The 23,622-nt window shown below is 46.4% G+C and overlaps 1 protein-coding gene across 1 annotated transcript; it reads left to right on the plus strand.

Moving 5' to 3' along the window:
- The first annotated feature begins 4,552 nt into the window (after window positions 1-4,552).
- On the plus strand, window positions 4,553-16,896 carry LOC145337595 (uncharacterized). Its single transcript, XM_080182388.1, has 5 exons — window positions 4,553-4,683; window positions 11,275-11,346; window positions 12,548-12,783; window positions 14,707-15,182; window positions 15,701-16,896. Exons 1-5 carry the CDS (start codon window positions 4,623-4,625, stop codon window positions 15,840-15,842), a joined length of 987 nt encoding a protein of 328 aa, XP_080038514.1. The 5' UTR covers window positions 4,553-4,622; the 3' UTR covers window positions 15,843-16,896.
- The last annotated feature ends 6,726 nt before the right edge of the window (window positions 16,897-23,622 follow it).

Consider the following 23,622-nt stretch of genomic DNA (forward strand, 5'->3'; position numbering starts at 1 on the left):
AGATAGTGAGGGGCGAGCATAGCTGTGCTTTTCAGGTGTTGTATCAGGATTAAATGGCAAGCGCCTTGTGGTATAATGGTTCTCAAAGAGGCTAAGAATTTCCTGGGAGTGGAAGATGTCACACAAGGCCGTTTACAAAAGGTGACTAAAACAAAGCTTTTAGAATTGGCAAAAACATTACCTGACAGTTGAGGGAGGAGGAAAGAATAGCGGTGATAGTTCAGCATTTTAAATCGCTATCAACACATTATGAATTATTGGAAATGGCTAGCATTCAAATACAAATGAAAGAATTTGAAAAAGAATAAAAAGCAGCTTGAATTTGAAGAAAAAGAGAGAGTAAGCACTGAAAGCCAAAGAAAGGAATGCAATTGCAGCAGATAAAGCTAAACTTCCTCTATCCGACAGCCTCCCGAATGAGAGCTCCCTTCATCATCACCTCACCCCTTATCACTGGAACCTCCTCCAGCCCCAAACCTTCAAATCTCCAAGGAGAACGGCTCCGGTTTCTGATCTGAACTCCAATTCCTGCTCTTTTCCACTTGGGTGGCAAACTCAAATATTATTACATAAGAACATAAGAAATAGGAGCAGGAGTAGGCCATCTAGCCCTTCGAGCCTGCCCCGCCATTCAATAAGATCATGGCTGATCTGTCGTGGCTCAGTTCCACTTTCCCGCCCTCTCCCCATAACCCTTAATCCCCTCTCTTATCAAGAACCCATCAACCCGCTTCTTAAAAATATTTAGTGAGGCAGCCTCCACCACTTCAACGGGCAGAGAATTCCAGAGATTCACCACCCTTTGAGTGAAGAAGTTCCTCCTCAACTCCGTTCTAAACCGCCTCCCCTTTATCTTGAGGCTGTGCCCCCTAGTCCTACTGTCTTTTTTGAGCGGGAAGAGTCTCTCCACCTCTATCCTATCCATCCCATTCATCATCTTATACGTCTCAATGAGATCTCCCCTCATTCTTCTAAACTCTAACGAGTACAAGCCCAGTTTATTCAGCCTCTCCTCGTAGCTCAATCCCCTCAACTCCGGTATCAGCCTAGTAAACCTCCTCTGCACTCCCTCCAGGGCCAAAATATCCTTGCGCAGGTGCGGCGACCAAAACTGCACACAGTACTCCAGCTGCGGCCTCACCAATGCCCTATACAGCTGCAGCAAGACCTCCCTACTTTTATATTCAATCCCCCTCGCTATGAAGGCCAGCATCCCATTCGCCTTCCTGACCACCTGCTGCACCTGCAGGCTGGGTTTTTGCGACTCATGCACAAGGACCCCGAGGTCCCTCTGCACCATCGCCTGCTGCAGTTTTTCGCCACGTAAGTAATAGTCCTTCCTACCATTCTTCCTACCAAAGTGGACCACCTCACACTTGCCAACATTAAATTCCATTTGCCAGTTCCTGGCCCATTCGCCCAGCCTATCTAGATCCTTCTGCAGACTCTCCACACCCTCCGCACAATTTGCCGTTCCCCCAATCTTGGTGTCATCAGCAAATTTCGACACCATACACTCGGTTCCCTCCTCCAGTATATAAATGGTGAATAGCTGAGGCCCCAGCACCGACCCCTGGGGCACCCCACTAGTCACCAACTGCCAATCCCGCGGGTCGCTGTAGGGAGTCAATTCGAGAGATGAAATCTGCTTCCGAATTGAGGTGACGCCCAACTAATTGTGTTGGGTCAACACGACAATACATCACTGGAGAGACAGTGACAGTGCGTATGATGTGAACTCAGACAGGATCCTCTATCGTAGGTTCAGTTCCAGGCTGCTCTAACTGAACACTCACATTTGTATTATACCTGTAACTGAGAAAAAGGTCCCCACAGTTTCAAAAGGAGTGTTAGGAGATGAGATGCGACAGCAGGAGAAAATATGGATACAGGTGATCACAAGCTTGGTCAGGAGGAGGGTTGGTGATGTTTGAGGTGGGAATTCCAGTACTCAGGGCCCAGGTAGCGGGAGACACTCCCACCAATGGCAGAGTATTGGAGAACATGAGAAATAGGAGCAGGAGTAGGCCATCTAGCCCTTCGAGCCTGCCCCGCCATTCAATAAGATCATGGCTGATCTGAAGTGGATCAGTTCCACTTTCCCGCTTTCTCCCCATAACCCTTAATTCCCCTGTCTACCAAAAACCTGTCTACCCGTGTCTTAAATATATTTAGCGAGGTAGCCTCCACCACTTCAATGGCAGAGAATTCCAGAGATTCACCACCCTTTGAGTGAAGAAGTTCCTCCTCAACTCCATTCTAAACTGCCCCCCCTTTATCTTGAGGCTGTGCCCCCTAGTCCTGCTATCCTTTCTGAGTGGGAAGAATCTCTCTACCTCTACCCTGTCCATCCCTTTCATTATCTTATAAGTCTCTATAAGATCCCCCCTCACTCCAATGAATACAGACCCAATCTATTTAGTCTCTCTTCATAGTCCAACCCCCTCATCTCCGGTATCAGCCTAGCGAACTTCCTCTGCACTCCCTCCAAGGCCAAAATATCCTTGTGCAAGTGCGGCGACCGAAACTGCACACAGTACTCCAGCTGCAGCCTCACCAGTGCCCTGTGCAGTTGCAGCAAGACCTCCCTGCTTTTATATTCTATCCCCCTCGCTATAAAGGCCAGCATCCCATTCGCCTTCCTGACCACCTGCTGCACCTGCAGACTGGGTTTTTGCGACTCATGCACAAGGACCCCCAGGTCCCTCTGCACCGTAGCATGCTGCATCTTTTCACCCATTAAATAGTAATTCCTCCTACTATTATTTCTGCCAAAGGGGGTAACCTCACACTTGCTAACATTGTACTCCATCTGCCAGGTCCTCACCCACTCGCTCAGCCTATCCAGATCCCTCTGCAGACTTTCCACACCCTCCACGCAATTTGCTTTACCACTCATCTTCGTGTCATCAGCAAATTTCGTCACCCTACACTCAGCCCCCTCCTCCAGATCATCTATATAAATGGTAAATAGCTGAGGCCCCAGCACCGATCCCTGCGGCACTCCACTCGTCACCAACCGCTAACCAGAATAGCACCTATTGATACCAACTCTCTGCTTCCTATTAGACAACCAATCCTCTATCTATGCTAACGCCTTACCCCCAACTCCGTGCATCCTAACCTTCTGTAGCAACCTTTTATGAGGCACCTTATCAAACGCCTTTTGAAAATCTAGGAACACCACATCCACCGGTTCCCCTCTGTCTACCGCACTAGTCACATCCTCATAGAAATCCAATAAATTTGTCAAACACTGAGACTGGAGATGTTTAAGAGGCTGGAGATGGAGAAGTGTAGAAATCTTGGCATGTTGGAGAAGGAAGGTGTTGGGCCAATGTGTAGAACTTGGATGGGTTCTTTAAACAAAAAAGGGGTCAGAAATCTAAACCCTGGGCATTGGCAGACTGGGGAAGGGGGGTCAGCGAGCACAGAGGTGGGGTGAGGTGATGGTTGTGTGGGAGTTCAGATGTGGAGGCAGCAGCGATTTTACAAGCTGAATGGGAGCCTGGCCAGGAGGGTATTGAAACAACCTTGTTCAATCTGAGTTTATTTTCTAGAGTCCCAAAAATGCCATGGGGGCAACAACGAGAGATTTGGATTCAAGCACGTGACAACAGGCCTTGGGATATCTGTGGCTGGTTACCAGAAGAAATCAAACTGTTCAGTGCCAAAAGATTCAATGATTAGCTCACATGATCAACTATCACATGGGAAGAAATCAGTTATGTCAATGAGTGGGATAAAGGTTTCATGCTGAATATCAATTCAGATCAGCCATGATCTTGTTGAATGGCGGGGCAGGCTCGAAGGGCTAGATGGCCTACTCCTGCTCCTATTTCTTATGTTCTTATGTTCTAAACACTCACTTTCTTTCTATCTTTCTTCATGAGATCAAGACTGAACTGATAGCAATCCTCAATTTCACCTGCTGGCCTTATCCCCAAATTCCTGAGTACGTGACTGGTTAAGGATCAGTCAGAACAGTGGCACAGTTGTTAGCACTGCTGCCTCACAAGGCTAGGGGCCCCGGGTATCGATTCCTGGCTTGGGTCACCGTCTACGTGGGGCCTGCACGTTCTCCCCGTGTCTGCGTGGGTTTCCTCCTCTCAGAGTCCCAAAGACTTGCTGGTTCGGAGCACTGGCCATGCTAAATTCTCCCTCCGTGTACCTGAATAGGCGTGGGAGTGTTGCTACTCGGGGTTTTTACAGCGCCTTCATTACAGTGTTAACACAAACGTCCTTGTGGCAAAAAAAACTTTCTGTTTTAGCCTTAAACATTAACGACTAAGCCTCTACAGCCCTACTGTACACAAACTGGTGAGAACATAATTAAAAAAAATATATTTATTCAAGCGCACTAATGCCAGTAACACTGCAGTGAGGACCTTTAGAGTTTTAGATGCAATCGTTGGGTACAAAGACATGCAAAGAGGAATAGGATTGCCACAGCCTCTGTAGTTCAGAATTTTATACAAATCATTAAATACAGTCAAGAGTAAAGTCATATAAACCTCCCCGCCTCCTTCAGGTCCACAGAGAATAGCTGTGGGCTGAGCAAAGGTGGGGTTCAAAGTCCAACAAATGTGTCGTTGTGACAGTAATTAGAAGCAGTAATAGAAATGAGGAGCTTTCTCTTAACTCCCCTGCTGGCAAGCATTTGTTTCCAAGCGGTTCAGACTGGTGAGTGAATAGCAGACAGGAAGCAAGCTCTCTATCCCCGCTATCCGGTGTTTTGTTCACCTCATATGCGGCAAGACTGGGAAGTTGGCCTAAGTGTTGGCAGTGAAGAGGATAGTGCTTGTCTCCAGACTGATCCCAATGGTTTGTTTGAGTGGAGTGAGGTGGAAAGCGGCCAGTGGAATGCAATCCGGAAAAGGATAATGCGTCTGGGAAGGGTGAACAAAGCAAGAGAATGCTCAATATTAAGGGGCGTTGTGTAAGTACAAATCCTTTTGAGTGCAAGTCCACTGGTCTATGAAGGTGGCAGTACAGATGGACTTGTTGGTTAAGGAAGCTTTTCTTTATTGGATGAGATATTGAATTCGTGATGAGAGGCTTTGGTGTAGTATCATTGTCACTAACCCAGAGACGCAGGAATAATGCTGTGGGGACATGGGATCGAATCCCACCACAGTTTGATTTGATTTGACTTCATTTGTTACTGCTACTTTTTTTTAAAATAGAGTGAATAGTGTTGTTTCTTGTGTGCTATACAGGCAAAACATCTCGCACCTTGAGATGGAAAGGAGAGAATGCAGACTGTAGTGTTATATTCATAGCTAAGGTGAAGTGAATGATCAACTTAATACGAGGTAGGTCCATTGAAAAGCTTGGTGGCAGCTGGGGAGAAGCTATTCTTGTGTTGGTTGGTCCGTGTCCCCAGACATTTGTATTTATTTTCCAACGGAAAGAGGCGGATGAGAATTTATCCATGGTACATGATATCTTTGATTTTACTGGCTTCTTTTCCAACGCAGTGGGAAAAGTAGACAGGGTTAATGGACAGGGGGCTGGTTGCGTGATATACTGGGCATCATTCACGATCCTTTGTAGTTTTTGTGGTCTTGGACAGAGCAGCAGTCGTACCAACAGAAAGAATGCTTTCTATGGTACATCTCTGAAAGTTGGTGAGAGTGTAGCGGACATGCCAAATTTCCTTAGCCTCCTGAGAAAGGAGAGGCGCTAGTGGGCTTTCTTAACTATAGTGTCAGTATGGAGGGACCAGGACATGCTGTTGGAGATCTGGGCACTGAGTAGAGTGAAACTCTGGACCATTTCCACTACATTCTTGTTGATGGTTGAGACGGGGCATGTCCCCGACTGCGCTTCCTAAAGTCAATGACTATCTCCTTTGTTTTATTGTCATTGGGGAAGAGGTTATTATCGTATCAGACTACCAGAGATGAAAATTCACTCATGAAATAACCAGCAGCGGAATGATGGCAGGTGGTGAAACTTGAATTGAAAAAATCTAAATTCTCACGAGACCTTTGCCGATTATTGTCGAAACTCATCGGGTTCACCAATGCCACTTAGAGAAGGCAATGTGCCATCTGGTCTGCCTTCATGTGATTCCAGACTCACAGCAATGCCCTCTGAAATGGCCCAGTAAACCATTGCGTTCAAGGGCAATTAGGGGCAGGGTAATAAGTGCTGGCCCAACCGTCTGTGCCCGCACCCACCGAACAAATCTAGAAAAACAGCAATGTAATGATGGATCTGTGTAAAACAACAGCTGTGCCACAACTGGAGCTTTGTCATCACACTTACAGGAAGAACATCTCCACTCTGGAAAGAGCGGAGAGGAGATTTACAAGGGTTGGAAAATTTTAGCTATGGACAGTGATTGGGTGAACCATATTGTTTTCCTGAGAACATAGAACAGATGACCTCATTGAGGTGCCCGCAATGCTGATACTATCTCTTCCCGAGCAGCGGGGTCAGCAGCAGGGCCACAGAGACGGATCTACCGTCCAGCCTACCCCGCACCCACCTTGAGATCTGATTCCTAACCCAGCCTTCCCACTGCCCCCTCCAAACCCCTCACACCCTGCTCATCCCCAGGAAGAAAATCCCGGGCCCCTTTATTCCGGGAAAACTCTCATCCCCAGGAGTGGAATTCCAGTTCTGTGTGAGATATTAGGGATGCGTTTGAGGGTGTGAGAGACTGCGTGCGACTCTATGAGGATTTGGGTGCTCCAGGTTACTCCGCAAGTTAATTCATCGGTGAAATTTCTGGGTCAATCGATTGTGTAGTTTACAAAATAGGTCAGAGCAGTTAAAATTCCAAGGAATGAGTTAATGAACTTTGTAATATTTGAGAGAATGAGAAAAAGATATCCAGTAGTCTAGATGAAACCTGTTTATAGTCTAGATGCATATATTTCATATATTTCAGATAAATGTAACTTTGTTTCCGTGTGCCCAGACTGCTCAGTGCCCTTGCTGTTATATACAAGTTTCAGGTGACCCAGACAGGGAGATGGCAGCTGCTCTTGCTATTGTACACAAGTTTTATGATAAGCCGGCTTAGAAATATAGTTGACCCAGCTTGTAGTTACGTTGAGTCTTTAATTTCGTGGACTTATGCCTAATATAGTCAAGCCTGCATGTCCTAAATATATTTTATATATATATTCATTATATACTGCCTATGTGTCATGTACTAACATATTATACATACACAGATGTTATACAACTTATGAGCATAGATTGTTACACCGGCCCGTTAAATTTAACTTGCCTTGTTGGCCTGTATGTTAGCTAAGGGCTAATCACACACATCAGTTGCGGCCTTGAGATAACCATGAAGAAATGTCGAGGCAGCTATGTTCCCGTGACGGAGGACAACCTGCTGAGAATAAGGAGATGCGTACATGACCGGGGGTTATAAATATATGCTCTTAACTTGTGCTCGGAGAGATGCCTGGGGAACTGCGGTTAGGTGCCAGCTGTACCTCCCAAAAGCTTTTGAATAAACTGCTGTACTTTGACTCACAATTAGCCTCAGAGGTATCTTTACCGACAAAACAACTTGTACATAAGTTTCTACATGTTCTGCAAAACAACATGTAAATGTATTCAGTTATAGGCAACATGTAGAAGTATATGTTCTGTGATATCCTGCAGGAACACATACCAGAAAAAAAAATAACAAATTTCAATTCATGGGATATGGGTGTTGCTGGCTGGGATAACATTAATTCCGCATTGTGAGTTCCCCTCGAGAAGGTGAGTTGGCTTCTTGGACCACTGCTGATCGCGAGGTGTAGGTGCATCCACAGCGCTGTTAGGGAGGGTGCTCCAAGATTTTGACCCACTGACAGTGCAACAACAGCCGATATATTTCCAAGTCCGGATGCTGAGTGACTTGAAGGAGGAGTTCCAAGGGGTGGTGTTCCCATGATACATTAACAGCGATGTACCTTGACAGCAAGACAGAGATGCTAACCTGAATCGCCACATTGATACTTTGAACTAATCTAAAATCAGAATTTTAACTTTTTATGTTCTTAGAGTTAAGGCAGACAAAGTTCTTAAAATAAGAACATAAGAAATAGGAGCAGGAGTAGGCCAACTAGCCCTTCGAGCCTGCCCTGCCATTCAATAAGATCATGGCTGACCTGAATTGGATCAGTTCCACTTTCCTGCTTTCTCCCCATAACCCTTAATTCCCCTTGTCTACCAAAAACCTATCTACCCGTGACTTAAATATATTCAACGAGGCAGCCTCTACCATTTCAATGGGCAGAGAATTCCAGAGATTCACCACCCTTTGAGTGAAGAACCTAAATACTTACGTAAACCTATATACTTACGGATATACTTACAGTAAGTACATATGTACTTATGTATAACCTGTGCTCTTTGAAATATAATGAACTTAATAACCAAAAAATAAAGAATTTCAACACGTTAAGACAAATACTGAACAACAAAAAATAAAATTAGTGATAGTACATTCCAAGAATTGTAATAAAGCGATTGTGTAATAACATCTTGAATGTCAGCTCACCACAGGAACAATTAAATATTGTACAACTATTCTTGACAAGTCCTGAAGTGACATTTGAACCGCTCAAATCTGGGTAGAGGTAAGAGCACGAACACTGAGCCACGCCTAACACTGTTTAGTTAGCGATGGTTCAATCTCTGAGTGTCTGCTCTCCCTGCTACCAGATTCTCACTCAAACCCATTGACGTCAGTCTGTAGGAACCGAGCTTTCCCGAGCGCAGAATTCCCTCTGGGGGAATAATCCCGGATACGATCAGTGTGAACTTCAGCAGCACGGCTGGACGGTTCAATTTCTACTCGAAAGGAAGGCTGAGGCCAACGTGTACAATTCACAGAGTGGAACCCGAGGGGGCAGAGAGATCAAAGTCATGTCGGAGTGTCGGGGTTCATGGAGATGGGGAAGAGGTGAGGGCACGCAGGGATTTGGAAACACGAGTAAGAATTTGATAATGAGTCACCCCCCCGTCATTCAGCAAGATCACACAATCGAATCCGGATGTGGAAAATGCTTGGATGAAGCTTCAGGAGCAGATGAGTTTTCACTGAAGTGTTTCACGGGATATGCGCATCGCTGCCTGACAAAGCTTTGACGGAGGGTCATCTGGACTCGAAAGGTCTGTTCCTTTCTCTCCTTATAGCTGCTGCCAGACCTGCTGAGATTTTCCAGCCTTTTCCCTTTGGGTTTCAGATTCCAGCGTCCAGTTTTATTACATTGGAAGTCATTCAGGATAGAGATGAGGAATAACTTCTCAGCTCAGTGAAACTGTGGAATTCTCCAACACAGAAAGCTTTTGGGGGCCAGTTTGTTACGTTCAAGAGGGAGCTGGACGTGTGGTTAAAGGGGGTCAGTGGGTATGGAGAGAAAGTGGGAGTGATTAGCCAAGATTATATAGAATGGTTGTGCAGGCTCAAAGGATCGAGTTCCCCATTCTTGCACACAGTGACTACGTTTCTCTGTTTCTAGGTCAAGTCCACTGCCTTTCCCTTGTTACAGCCCTGCCTCCCCTTATTAGACAGCTTCAGCTTTTCTAACATGTTGGCCTTTATCACGAGGGGGATGGAATATAAAAGCAGGGAGGTCTTGCTGTAAATGTGTAAGGTACTGGTGAGGCCGCAACTGGTAGGTACTGTGTGCAATTTTGGTCCCCTTATTTGCGAAAGGATATATTGACCTTGGAGGGAGTGCAGAGAAGGTTCAGCAGGTTGATATCGAAGATGAGGGGGTTAGCTTATGAGGAGAGATTGAGTAGATCGGGCCTGTCCTCGTTGGAGTTTAGAAGGCTGAGGGGAGATCTTATAGAGACGTATAAGATAATGAAGGGGCGAGACATAGTGGAGGTAGAGAGATTAGAAAGGAAACAAGAACGAGAGGACACAGCCTCAAAATAAAGGGAAGTCAGTTTAGAACAGAGTTGAGGAGGAACTTCTTCTCTCAGGGGGTAGTGAATCTCTGGAATTCTCTGCCCATTGAAGCGGTGGAGGCTACTTCGTTGAATATGTTTAAGTTCTGATCAATAAGGGGATTAAGGGTTATGGGGAGCAGGCGGGTAAGTGGAACTGAACCACTATCAGATCAGCCATGATCTTATTGAATGGCGGGGCAGGCTCTAGGGGCTAGATGGCCTACTCCTGCTCCTATTTCTTATGTTCTTATGTTCTTTCCCCCCGTGAGAGAGTTTAGTACTCGAGGCCATAATCTCAGAGTAAGGGGGTCACCCTTTGAAATGTTACACAGCTTTAATTTAAGCACCTTCCAAGCATTCCAGTTTAATGAGACAAAGACAGTAATTCAAGTATTTACTCATTTAACACGTCTAGTACCAACTCAAACTTAAACAGTTGCAAATCATTAACTTTTTACTGAACTTTAAATCTAACCGAACGTCAACTTTAATTATTTAATTGAAAATAGCCACTGCCGAGGTTAGTGATACCTTCGCCAAGAAATATCCTCAATGTAGAATCTATCTTCTGCTTCTCCTTCTCTGAAGCATCCTTCAGGGTACACATCTTGCGATGGTCGCGTTGTGTGATGGCTGCCAAATAAAGGGCTGCACGTGTCTTTGTCCGCAGTTCTCCCACTCGCTTCCGGAGGTTTCTCTGTCATTCAGCCGACTGTGTAACCAGAAGCTGGTCCAGTGAAATTACTGTTGAACAAAGCCAAAACTCTGAGTTCATATTGATATATCACATTCATGGCAGCCGCGTGTATCAGAGACAGGCTGCTTTGGTAAATGTGAACAACTTCAGTTATCTGTTGGGTGGCACGGTAGCACAGTGGTTAGCACTGCTGCTTCACATCTCCAGGGACCTGGGTTCGATTCCCGGCTCGGGTCACTGTCTGTGTGGAGTTTGCACATTCTCCTCGTGTCTGCGCGGGTTTCCTCTGGGTACTCCGGTTTCCTCCCACAGTCCAAAGATGTGTGGGTTAGGTTGATTGGCCCTGCTAAAATTACCCCTTGGTATCCAGGGATGCGTAGGTTAGAGGGATATGGGGGTAGGGCCTGGGTGGGATTATGTTCGGTGCAGACTCGATGGGCCGAAGGGCCTCTTTCTGCGCTGTAGGGCTCTATGATCTGGAAAGCCTAAGATGACTACTCCTATCCCAGAGCCTCATTACGACCTACATCTGGTTTTAATTGACATTTGACCAAAAATCCCAGCATGCTTAGCTCTCAGACAGAATAGCCACTTAAAGTTACTATTACCATTATTGTTGTTCAATGATTGTTGTAGCTGTTTTTCTCCATCCACAGAGGGCAAAGATGAGGAGGAACTTGGTCCCTCAGAGAGTTGTGATCCTGTGGAATCCTTCAGCGCAGAGGTCGGTGAGTATGATCAAGGCTGAATAGACAGATTTTTAACTACTATGGGAATCGAGGGTGATGGGGATAAGGCCGGAAAGTGAATTCGAGGATTATTGCATCAAATCGGCCATGATATCATTGAATGGCTGAGCAGATTCGATGGGCCAAATGGCCTACTTCTGCTCCAACACCGTATGGTCAACTGATGTGTAAGTTGGCAGTCTTCATGACTGGCGTTCCTGGCTGGGATCAGATGTGAGAGCCATCGAGGAATCCAATGGGGAATTCAAGAGAAACCTCTTTTCCCAGAGAGTGGTGAACATGTGGAACTCACTCCCAGCGGGAAGGGCCGAGGTGAGTGCTTAGATTAGGTTAGAGAGGGGAAACTGGAGGAACACAAGATGGGTAATGGAATAGAAAGGTATATTAATTGGGGTAAGATGAAGAAAAGTTGGGAGGATGTGACGTGAGTGTGCCTTTAAGGAATTATTATTTTTTAAATCATGTTCTCTGCAGATGTGAACAGGCCTTTTGGTTTCATTGCTGCCGGGCTGGCTGCTAGACACCCTTTTGTTTCTGCTTCACTGATTTAAGCAGGATTTTGTTTATATTTGCTCTCGGCCTCTGATACTCTCTGGGATCTTTTATGACCCTGCGTTGAGAGGGGGACAAGCCAAAGGCAGGCGGATCCTCCCCCAACAGAATTCGAGGACTTACTTTCAGTTTTGGTTCAGAAGGGGGTTGACATCAGACTGAAAAGCAGTGTTTCTCTCTCCCTCCCTGGTACTGGACATTCTGCTGGTGAGCTGTAAGCAAGGTTTTCTGGAGTGAAAACGTTGATGGTTGGCCGACTTAGACCCTTCCTCTCCCTCCCATGTGTTTTGGCCCCATGCTGTTCTGACCTCAATCTTGACAGTGTATGCATGAAGAGGGCTGCAGCATCCAATCAAAGGACTAAGTTCCAACATCACATCAGCATTCGTGTTTTCTGCACGAAATCTGTGGCAAAGGAATGATTTATGGGATTTGTTTGGTTGGAACAAGGTTTAGCTGTTACTCTTTATACAGTTTCATTGTCGTCTTTTTTTGCGTGGTTTGTAATTGGAGAGTTCTGAGGAACCTAAAGACCATCATGGAGCTGATGGGCTGAATGGACGTTGTCTGTACAGCAGATGCTTTGCAATCCTAAACTGAATATGACCGACATACTTTTCTCTTCCAGACCTGGTCTGCCGCCAGATAGACGGAAACCTGAAGCAGATCGATGCCGGCAATGGACAAGTGTTCGGAGTGAATGAAGAGGGAATGGTTTACACCAGAAATGGAGGGCAGTGGGACATCATCAGCGGGACCCTTTCCCACGTGACTGTGGGCCCAGCTGGGGTCTGGGGAGTCGATAAGAATTACGCTGTGTACAGAATGCTGGGTGGATCCTGGGTATTGATGGCTGGTGAGGGACTCTGACTCAGTCCAAAGGTGTGCGGGTTAGGTAGATTGGCCATGCTAAACTAACCCCAGTGTCAGTGGTATACACAGGGTAAATATGTGGGGATACGGGGTTAGGACTTGGGTGGGATTGTGGTCGGTGCAGACTCGATGGGCCAAATAGCCCCCTCCTGCACTGTAGGGATTCTATGATTCTGTTCCATGACCCCAAAGGCTGAGATCCAGTGAAAGGTTAAAATTGGAGCAGAATTGCCTGGTGCTCGGGCGATTGTCCATACCACCTCTACATTTCAGCTGCATCCTCCATCCAGGGCAAGGTGACATTCCAGGGCTAGAATAAAACTGGGAAGAGTGTCTGGGGACTGGGATTTGGATCAGATTGCAGGACACCCTTTGCGGAGTTTCTCCAACCTAATTAGGATCCATCCTAGCAGATAGGAGACAGAGGGTGGTGGTTGATGGTAAATATTCGTCATAGAGTTCGGTTACGAGTGGTGTGCCTCAGGGATCTGTTTTGGGGCCACTGCTGTTTGTAATTTTTATTAATGATCTGGATGAGGGTATAGTTGGGTGGATTAGTAAATTTGCTGATGACACCAAAGCCGGAGGTGTGGTAGATTGTGAGGAAGGATGTCATAGTTTGCAGGAAGACTTGGACAGGTTGCAGAGCTGGGCCGCGAGGTGGCGGATGGAGTTTAATGCGGAGAAGTGTGAGGTAATTCACTTTGGTAGGAATAACAGATGTGTTGAGTATAGGGCTAACGGGAGGACTTTGAATAGTGTGGATGAGCAGAGGGATCTAGGTGTATGTGTACATGGATCCCTGAAGATTGGGAATCAAGTGGATAGGGTTAAGAAGGCATACGGTGTCTTGGCGTTTATTGGTAGGGGGATTGAATTTAGGAGTCGCAGCGTCATGTTGCAACTGTACACAACTCTGGTGCGGCCGCACTTGGAGTATTGTGTGCAGTTCTGGTCCCCACATTATAGGAAGGATGTGGAGGTTTTGGAGAGGGTGCAGAGGAGGTTTACCAGGATGTTGCCTGGTATGGAGGGGAGGTCCTATGAGGAGAGACTGAGGGATTTGGGGTTGTTTTCGCTGGAAAGAAGGCGGCTAAGAGGGGACCTTATTGAAACATATAAGATGATTAGAGGTTTAGATAGGGTGGATAGTGATAGCCTTTTTCCTTGGATGGAGAAAGCTAGCACGAGGGGGCATGGCTTTAAATTAAGGGGGGGTAGTTATAGGACGGATGTCAGGGGTAGGTTCTTTACCCAGAGGGTGGTGAGGGACTGGAATGCCCTGCCTGCTGCAGTTGTAAATGCGCCTAGTTTGGGGGCGTTTAAGAGATCCGTGGATAGGTTTATGGACAAAAAGGGATTGGTTTAGGTTAGTGGGTCATTGTTTTTTAACTGGTCGGCGCAATATCGTGGGCCGAAGGGCCTGTTCTGCTCTGTAATGTTCTATGTTCTATGTTTAATTGGTTAGTGTCCAGGTCCCCCGCTCCCTGAGGCAGCTCCGTATCGGCTGTCCCCCCCTCTGAGGGGACACACTAGAAGCACCAGCTCACAGCCTCCCTTCTCTCCACTCCCACCCTCCTGACACCTTTCCCAGCAAGTGTAAAATCCCGGTCCATAGCCCATCACAGGCAGAAACACGTCTCACTCCTGACTCAGGGCCGGTTGAGTGAGTGAACCTGACGGGTGTAAAATTCAGGCTCCGGAAACTTTTATTCTCGTTTAATAACTGTTTCCACGTTGAGATTTCTCAACAAATGTTCTTTTTGTTTTGGAGTGTACATTGCTAGGGGAGAGGAACATCGATACAAGATGGTTTCTGGAGTTGGGTCCAATCTGAGCGGAATAGAATTTCATTTCCTCTTGGGTTGTCTGAAGCCCCTCACTCCCTCCATCAGAGAACCTCCTGAATGAGAGCTCCCTTCATCATCACCTCACCCCCCCGCCCTCCCTCCTTATCACTGGAACCTCCTCCAGCCCCAAACCTTCAAATCTCCAAGGAGAACGGCTCTGGTTTCTGATCTGAACGCCGATTCCTTCTCTTTCCCCACAGGTCTGCTCAAACAGATCGATGCTGGCGGAGATGGCATTGTGAGTGGTGTTGGCATGAACGATTGTATCTTGTGTGTCCAACAAAGGGCAACGATTTCCGCTGCCACTTACAACAGCCCACAGTACAACCATTTGGAAGGGAAACTCAAATACTACTCCTGTGGGCCGCACGGGTGCTGGGGTGTGAATTCAACTGGTAGCATCTTCTTCCGAACTAAGGTGACCCCAACTAATTGTGTTGGGTCAGCATGGCGACTCATCCTTGGAAGTCTCTCAATGATTGAGGTCGGGACAGATGGCAGTGTGTATGGTGTAACCTCAGCCGGGAAACTCTATCGCAGGTACAGTTCCAGGCTGCTCTAACTAAACATTTATGACACATCCCACAGTCTCAAAAGGGGTGTTAGAGGGTGAGATGTGACACTGAACAGCAGCAGAGAATATGAATGCAGGTGATCACAAACTAGGTCAGGAGATGTTTAAGGTGGGAGTTCCAGCACTTAGGGTCCAGGCTGATGGCATCTCCACCAATAGCAGATTATTGGAGGGTGAGAATGTTCATGAGGCTGGAATTGGAGGAGTGCAGAAATCTTGGAGGGTTGGAGGAGAGAGGTGATGGGCTAGTGGGGAGGACTTGGAGGGATGTAATTATATATATATATCAGAACTGTAAACACCGGGCATTGGCAGACTGGGGAAGTGGGGTCAGTGAGCACAGAGATAGGGTGAGGTGATGGGTCAGTGTGGGAGCTCAGATGTGGGGACAGTATAGTTTTCTCAAGCTGTGGAGTTAACAGATGGGAGCCTGGCCGGGAGAATATCGAAACAACGTTGTTCAGTCTGAGTCTTTATTTTCCAGAGATGGGATCACTCCCGAAATTCCCACTGGGACGGAGTGGACCCACATCAACATCCAGGGACATGAATTCAAGCACGTGACAACAGACCTGGGACAAGTGTGGCTGATTACTAACAGCAACCAAATCGTTCAGTGCCAATAGCGTCAATGATCAGATTGCGTGATCGACAATCGCTTGCAAAGAAATCAATCAGTTGTATCAATGAGTGAGATAAAGGTTGCATGATGAATAAACACTTGCTTTCTTCATATCTCTTTTCAGGTTAATCTGCTCTGGCATGTTACTGGCCAATCACTTTGTGCCCAAACCTGTGGCAAGATCTTTTGTCTGTAAGCAGGTCCTCCTATTCCTGTGTAACAGGCCCAAGGGGCTGAATGGTCTCATTCTGTCCCCGTGGCAAGGGCTTGTGGGGCTGAATAGCCTCCTGCCGTGATAGTAATTGCACTTTGCAAAAAGCTCAGAGTTTGGTGTTTGCTAAGAGCCTTTAAATCCAAAGTGAAAGAAAGTTCTGGGGAAGGAGTTGCTAATTAGATTTCCTGGATGTGACGTCAATTTTGAGCCAGCCACATGTGCCCCCCAGAGTGCTGTGGAAAAGGAAGAGGGCAGGGTTGTCCAGAGAGAGGCGGGTGATGGTTTCCAGTTGGTCCTGCTGTTGCAGAACAGTTACAGGATCTCCAATCTCCTGGTGAAGTAGCAATGAGAGTTGTGTCGGCGAAGAACAGTTTAGACAGGCAATGAAATTGACTTGTGGGTGTATTGGGATTTCCAATCTGAAGAGAACAGAATGGGGATTGTGAAACTGTGGATGAAAGGAGAGTGAAATGGTCAGTCATGGCACAGCGAGTGATGGAGACCAGAAGAGATGACTCTAGGAAACTTTGTCTAGTCCTGTATAGGGCTGCCTATTGGTGACACACTGTGACTATCTCTGGGTGATCAAGATGCGATTGGATAGAACTCCTGACCCTACCCTGCATGAATAAAGAATCGTAACTTGACCTGGAGGAAGAGCAGCTTTGATCTTTGCAACTATATATATGGTGGAGGGATTGTATCAGTTACTCCAATTGTACACCCTAGTTTTACTGACTGTTCTATTTAGGTCTACTTCATTGTATGTTGATTTTAGAGTGTGATTCACTGTATGTTGGCTTTTGGAGTTTGACTGGTGCATTAAACTTCACAAAATGTGAAATCTGATCATTATTTGTCCATCGTTTTGGAGAATCCATCTATTCACCTTATTGGTCTCTGTGGTGATTGTAACACAGAGGGCTGAATGGTCTCCTTGAGTTCCGGTTTAAATGGTTTTTGAGGTTAACCGGCCCTCTTCATGTTTTTTGATCCTGGATGGGGTGTATTCCTCTTTCATTGATGCGTCAGTATTATGTGTGTTTAAGAATTTAGAAATCTCTTCAATTACTGGCAGGAGAAAGTAATTGAGTCATGTATTCAGAAGGAACTTGTTTGAAAGGAGGAACCTCTAAAGACTTCAACCGTTGGGCTCAACTACTCCCCGCAGGTTGTCCCCTTCTAACCATTGTAAGGAGATTCATGCTCTCGCCCCTCCTCCAGAACGTGTGTGTAGGGGTGTTTTTCGAGGCTAAATATTAAGCACAACTTTAGCTAATACAAAGGCTTGCAACCACAGTATCCGGTGAAATATGTTCTTTATGGATCAACGTACGCTGGGAGAAAAAGAGTAGGATAGTCCAACACTTCTCTGAAGTTACGTCACAGTGGCAACTCAGTTATACATCTTTCAAGAGACATCTTACCTCCGCCTTGCTTATCCCAGTTGGAAATGAACCAATCATCATTAGAACAGCTCAATAATTATCAGTAAATGTCATATACCTTCACCACTTACAGATATTCTCTGATGGCATGGGAACAGTATGTTCTCACGGTTCCTGCCTGACTTTTTCATGGACTCCTGCCACTGGTTCCATGCTCAGTTTTAGAACATAGAGCACTACAGCAAAAACAGGCCCTTCGGCCCACAAGTTGTGCCGATCATATCCATACCTACCAAGCCATAGAACTATCTGTAACTCCCAATCCCATTAAATCCCATGTACTCATCCAGAAGTCTCTTAAAAGACCCCAGCGAGTTCGCCCCTACCACCACTGACGGCAGCCGATTCCACTCACTCACCACCCTCTAAGTGAAAAACCTACCCCTAACATCTCCTCTGTACTTGCTTCCCTGCACCTTAAACCTGTGTCCTCTCACAGTGACCATTTCAGCCCTGGGAAATAGTCTCCGAGAGTCCACCCTATCTATTCCTCTCAACATTTTATAAACCTGTATCAGGTTGCCTCTCAACCTTCGTCTCTCCAGGGAGAAGAGCCCGAGCTCCCTCAACCTATCTTCATAAGGCATGCCTCCCAATCCAGGCAACATCCTTGTAAATCTCCTCTGCGCCCTCTCAATAGCTTCCACGTCCTTGCTGTAGTGAGGTGACCAGAACTGAGCACAGTATCTGGATGAAGGCTTTGCTTATTCATTAGGGTAATCTGAATTTGCTACCTTTACCCATTGGCTTATGAATTTCTATTCATAAACTCCGTCTAGAGTTGATACCATATGCTCCTATTGGTGTATTGTTATCAAGAATGTGGCTCGCTCTATTGGACTATTCCCCATGATGCTTTGGAACTCTGTGCCTTTAGCCAAGCTGTGTTAAACCTTTCAGAAATACATGTTTAAACTTTATGACAGGGGAAGATATTTAGCCTCTGAAAACCACCCCTACAACACACACATGGTCTGGAGAAGGAGCGTGAGAGCAAATCATGTTGTAGTGGTTAGAACTGCAGTCAGTGATTGAACTCGGTCCTTGGGAGTTGAAGCGTTTGGAGTTCTGTTTCTATGCAGGCAGTGCCTCTGTAAAATATATTTGCAAGGCAGTACGTGATTGCTATCCTGAGTTAATCTACTCTGTTGAAATAGTCTTTCTTAGTGGTTTAATCCCAGGCTATTTGAAATTCCTCGAACAGGGAGTTTGGGCTTGTCCAACTGCAGTTCCGCTCCGCGTTCCTGAGCTCACGCAATGCCGTCACGTATCGCACTCCGCCGCACTACCACAATGCATCACCCATTCTTCTGATTTGGGGCCGTTTTGCCGCTCAACTGTCATCTTTGGGTCAGGTCCTCCTGGTCAAACCAGGCAACCTGCAGAAATTTCCAATGTAAGTGATTCACGAACATCTCCTGAAGGGGAGCTAGCAAACCATTTTGCAGTACAAAGAGCAAAGAAAGTTACAGCACAGAAACAGGCCCTTCGCCCTTCCAAGCCTATCACAAAGCCCTGATTGTAAAAGCACTAAATAGACTGGGTCTGTACTCGTTGGAGTTTAGAAGGATGAGGGGGGATCTTATAGAGACGTATAAGGTAATGAAGGGGATGGATAGGGTAGAGGTAGAGAGATTCTTCCCGCTTAGAAAGGATAGCAGGACTAGGGGGCACAGCCTCAAGATAAGGGGGGGGCAGTTTAGAACGGAGTTGAGGAGGAACTTCTTCACTCAAAGGGTGGTGAATCTCTGGAATTCTCTGCCCGTTGAAGTGGCGGAGGCTGCCTCGCTAAATATATTTAAATCACGGGTAGATAGGTTTTTGGCAGACGGGGGAATTAAGGGTTATGGGGAGAAGGCGGGAAAGTGGAACTGATCCACTTCAGATCAGCCATGATCTTATTGAATGGCGGGGCAGGCTCGAAGGGCTAGATGGCCTACTCCTGCTCCTATTTCTTATGTTCACATTTGCCCTTTCACGGTCAATATCCCTCGATTTCCTCCCTATTCCTGTACCCATCCACATGCCTCCTAAATGTTACTACTGCTCCAGGCACCCACTACTCCCAGTGTGAACAACATACGCAGTACATCTCCCTTAAACTTTCCTCCGCTAACCTTGAACCTATGTCCCCTTTTAATTGACACTTCCAACCTTGGAGATAGACTACCCACCCTATCTGTGCCTCTCATCATGTTGTAGCCGTCTATCTGATCTCCCCGCAGTCTCTGTCCCTTCAGTGAAGACAATCCTAGTTCATTTTCCTCATAGCCAACATCCTCAAAACCAATCAACATCCTGGGGAACCTTCTTCACCCTCTCTCCAAAGCTTCCTGGTCCTTCAGATAATGTGGCGTCCAGAGCTGCGTGTAATACTCCAAATGCGGTCTAACCAAAGTTTTACATTGCTGCAACATGATTTCCAAACTCCTGTACTCAGTGCCCCAGCAGATGAAGGTAAGAATGCCATATGTCTTGTTCCTCACCTGTGTTGTCACTTATAGGGAGCTGTGAACCTGCACGTCCAGATCCCTCTGCACTTCGTATTCCTAATGGTTTTGCCATTATTTTTGATAGCTAAATATAATCCTCCAAATGCATCACAGTATATTTGTCCGGATTAAATTCCATCTGTCTGTCCAACTGGAATACTGTGCGCCATTTTGGTCCCCTTATTTGCGAAAGGTTATATTGGCCTTGGAAGGAGTACAGAGAAGGTTCACCAGGCTGATACCAGAGATGAGGGGGTTAGCTTATGAAGAGAGATTGAATAGACTGGGCCTGTACTTGTTGGGGTTTAGAAGGCTGAGGGGGGATCTTATAGAGACTTACAAGATAATGAAGGGGCGAGATAGAGTAGAGGTAGAGAGATGCTTCCCGCTTAGAAAGGATAGCAGGACTAGAGGGCACAGCCTCAAAATAAGCCGGGGGGGGCAGTTTAGAACAGAGTTGAGGAGGAACTTCTTCACTCAAAGGGTCGTGAGCCTCTGGAATTCCCTGTCCATTGAAGTGGTGGAGGCTACCTCGCTGAATATATTGAAGTCACGGGTAGATAGGTTTCTGGTAGGCAAGGGAATTAAGGGTTATGGGGAGAAAGCGGGAAAGTGGACTGATCCACTTCAGAGCAGCCATGATCTTATTGAATGGCGGGGCAGGCTCAAAGGGCTAGATGGCCTACTCCTGCTCCTATTTCTTATGTTCTGTCATTTCTGTGCCCAAATCTCCAATCCACCTATATTCTGTTGTGCCCTCTGACAATCCTTGGCACTATCAGCAACTCCACAATATTCATGTCATCCACAAATTTACTAATCATATTTACCATTTATAAATCCTACAAAGATAAGAGATTCCAGCACTGATCCCTGTGGATCACCACTAGCTACAGATCTCCATTCTGAAAAAAACCCGTCCTCTCTGTCTCTTACAACAGGGTAAGAAGTCTCATGACACCAGGTTAAAGTCCAACCGGTTTATTTGGTAGCACGACCTTTCGAAGTGTTGCCCCTTCAGTAGGTGAGTGGAGAGTTGGGTTTCACAAACAGGGCAGATATAGACACAGACTCAATAGCAAGATAATAGTTGGAATGCAAGCCTTAACAGGTAATCGTCCAGACAATGTGAGTGGAGAGAGGATAAAGCACACATTAAAGAGATACAACTGAGTCAGATCTGTATCCTACTAGCCAGCTCACACCGAATCCCATGTGGTTTTAGATTTTGTACCAGGCTGACATAGGGGACCTTGTCAAATGCCTTACCAAAGTCCATATAAACTATATCCACAGCCTTTCCCTCATCAATTTTCTCCATTACATCTTCAAATAACATAATAAAGTTGGCGAGACACGACCTTCCCCTTACAAAACCATGCTGTCTGTCACTAACTGGCCCATTTTCCACCAAATATGCACATACCTTGTCCCTGAGTACTTTTTCCAAAAGCTTCCGCATCACTAATGTCAGGCTTGCAGGCTTATAATTTGGTTCCTTTCTTAAACAAAAGAACAACTTTGGCTATTCTCCAGCTCTCTGGGACCTCAACTGTGGTGAAAGAGGATGCGAGGATATCTGCTAAGGCTTTGTCTCCTCTTGCCTCCTGCAATAATCTGGGATCGATTCCATCTGGCCTCGGGGACTTGTCTACCTCCATGCAACTTTTGATATATTGACATTCTCAAGAGCGTTCACACACCTATCACCGACGTCAACACCCGTCATATCCTTCTCCTTGGTGAATACCATAAAAAGCACTTCTTAAGGATTTCACCCCCTTCCTGTGGTTCCATGTATAGCTCCCATCCGTTGCCCTTGAGTGGGACTACTCATTCTCTTACTGTGCTCTTGCACCTAACACATGCATAAAAAGTCTTGGGATTCACCTTGACAATGTTTGGTAAGGATATTTCATGGCCGCTTTTAGCTTTCCGAGTTCCACTTTTAAGTTCCTTCCTACTTTCACTCTCCTCCTCAAGGGCTTTGTCAAATTTTTCGGTGCCTCGACCTATCATATGCTTCCTTCTACTCTTCACTAGAGGTCAAAATTCGGTCTATTCCAGCCTTAAAAATCTTCAATGATGGAACACCTCAGTCCTCAGAACCCTTATCCTGAGACTGTGCCCATCTCCCCACACACTTCATCGGCCACCCCGTCCGCCGCCATCTTTGATTCTCTTTATAAGACATCTCACAACAGGAGGGTAAAGTCCAACAGGTTGATTTGGCAGCAGGAGCCTTCGTAACGCTGCTCCTTCATCAGGCGAGTGGAGAGTTGGGGACACAGACTCAAACGCAAGATAATGGTTGAAATGCGAGTCGTAACAGGTAACCGAACTTTTACAGGCGCAGACAATACAAGTGGAGAGAGGGTTAAGCACAGGTTAAAGAGGTGTGAATTGCCTCAAACCAGGACAGTTAGTAAGGTTTCACATGGAGATTGTGAGAAGTCCATAATGTTTCTTCACTAGTTTCCGGAAATAGAGGTTTGCCACATGGCTGCAATCAGCTGCCAGTGTGGCTCAATGGACAAGGTCAGGTTCATAAGAACATAAGAACATAAGAAATAGGAGCAGGAGTAGGCCATCTAGCCCTTCGAGCCTGCCCCGCCATTCAATAAGATCATGGCTGATCTGTCGTGTCTCAGTTCCACATTCCCGCCCTCTCCCCATAACCCTTAATCCCCTCGCTTATCAAAAACCCATCAACCCGCGTCTTAAAAATATTTAGCGAGGCAGCCTCCACCACTTCAACGGGCAGAGAATTCCAGAGATTCACCACCCTTTGAGTGACGAAGTTCCTCCTCAACTCCGTTCTAAACCGCCCCCCCTTTATCTTGAGGCTGTGCCCCCTAGTCCTACTGTCCTTTCTGAGCAGGAAGAGTCTCTCCACCTCTACCCTATCCATCCCATTCATCATCTTATACGTCTCAATGAAATCTCCCCTCATTCTTCTAAACTCTTAACGAGTACAAGCCTAGTTTATTCAGCCTCTCCTCATAGCTCAACCCCCTCAACTCCGGCATCAGCCTAGTAAACCTCCTCTGCACTCCTGAGCAACCGGAGGAGAACTCTGCAGACGCAAGGAGGATGTGCTGATTCCACGCTGACAATGAGGCAAGCAAGGAATGGAACCCCGGTCCCTGGCACTGCGAGGTAACAGCGCTAACCACGGTGCCGCCGCGCCTCCCTGAGCGAGGAGCCTAGCTGGGCGATGAGCAGTCCACTGAGAGAACACAAGGAAGCGGGTCCAATGAAATGGACGTGGAACTGGAGGCGCCAGGAGGAGGAGTCAGCTTTGTGTGGATTGGAAACTCATTGAAGTGGGAGTGGACGAGGCTTTCGCTGAGAACGGCGTTTCGAGTTGGACAAGGGGAGGCCAACGGGCACTGTGAATGCACGAAACAAAGAGAGGCTCAGAGGCAAGAATAGAGGAGGAAGTGAGGGCAGGATCCAGGCACATTGGCACAAAATGTAGATATTAGTATTCTGCAAAAACAGCAACTTGAAGAATTCAGTATACTCTGTCGAAACCTGTAATAAAAACGTGGAATATGATTCCCCTTTCCATCAGGGTTTTCTAAATAAATGATTGGATACAAAGACATGCAAAGTGACATATGACTC

The sequence above is a fragment of the Carcharhinus amblyrhynchos genome, unplaced genomic scaffold (genome assembly GCF_965287045.1).
Source record: "Carcharhinus amblyrhynchos unplaced genomic scaffold, sCarAmb.v2.hapA scaffold_53, whole genome shotgun sequence".
NCBI classification, from domain to species: Eukaryota; Metazoa; Chordata; class Chondrichthyes; order Carcharhiniformes; family Carcharhinidae; genus Carcharhinus; species Carcharhinus amblyrhynchos.

What these genes read in the sequence shown, in the direction of transcription:
- LOC145337595 (XM_080182388.1), top strand. Translation starts at nt 4,623, where the DNA reads ATGAGGAGCTTTCTCTTAACTCCCCTGCTGGCAAGCATTTGTTTCCAA. An exon ending in ATCCTTCAGCGCAGAGGTCG is followed by an intron (nt 11,347 to 12,547) that starts GTGAGTATGATC and finishes TTTCTCTTCCAG; the next exon opens with ACCTGGTCTGCCGCCAGATA. An exon ending in GCCGGGAAACTCTATCGCAG is followed by an intron (nt 15,183 to 15,700) that starts GTACAGTTCCAG and finishes TTTATTTTCCAG; the next exon opens with AGATGGGATCACTCCCGAAA.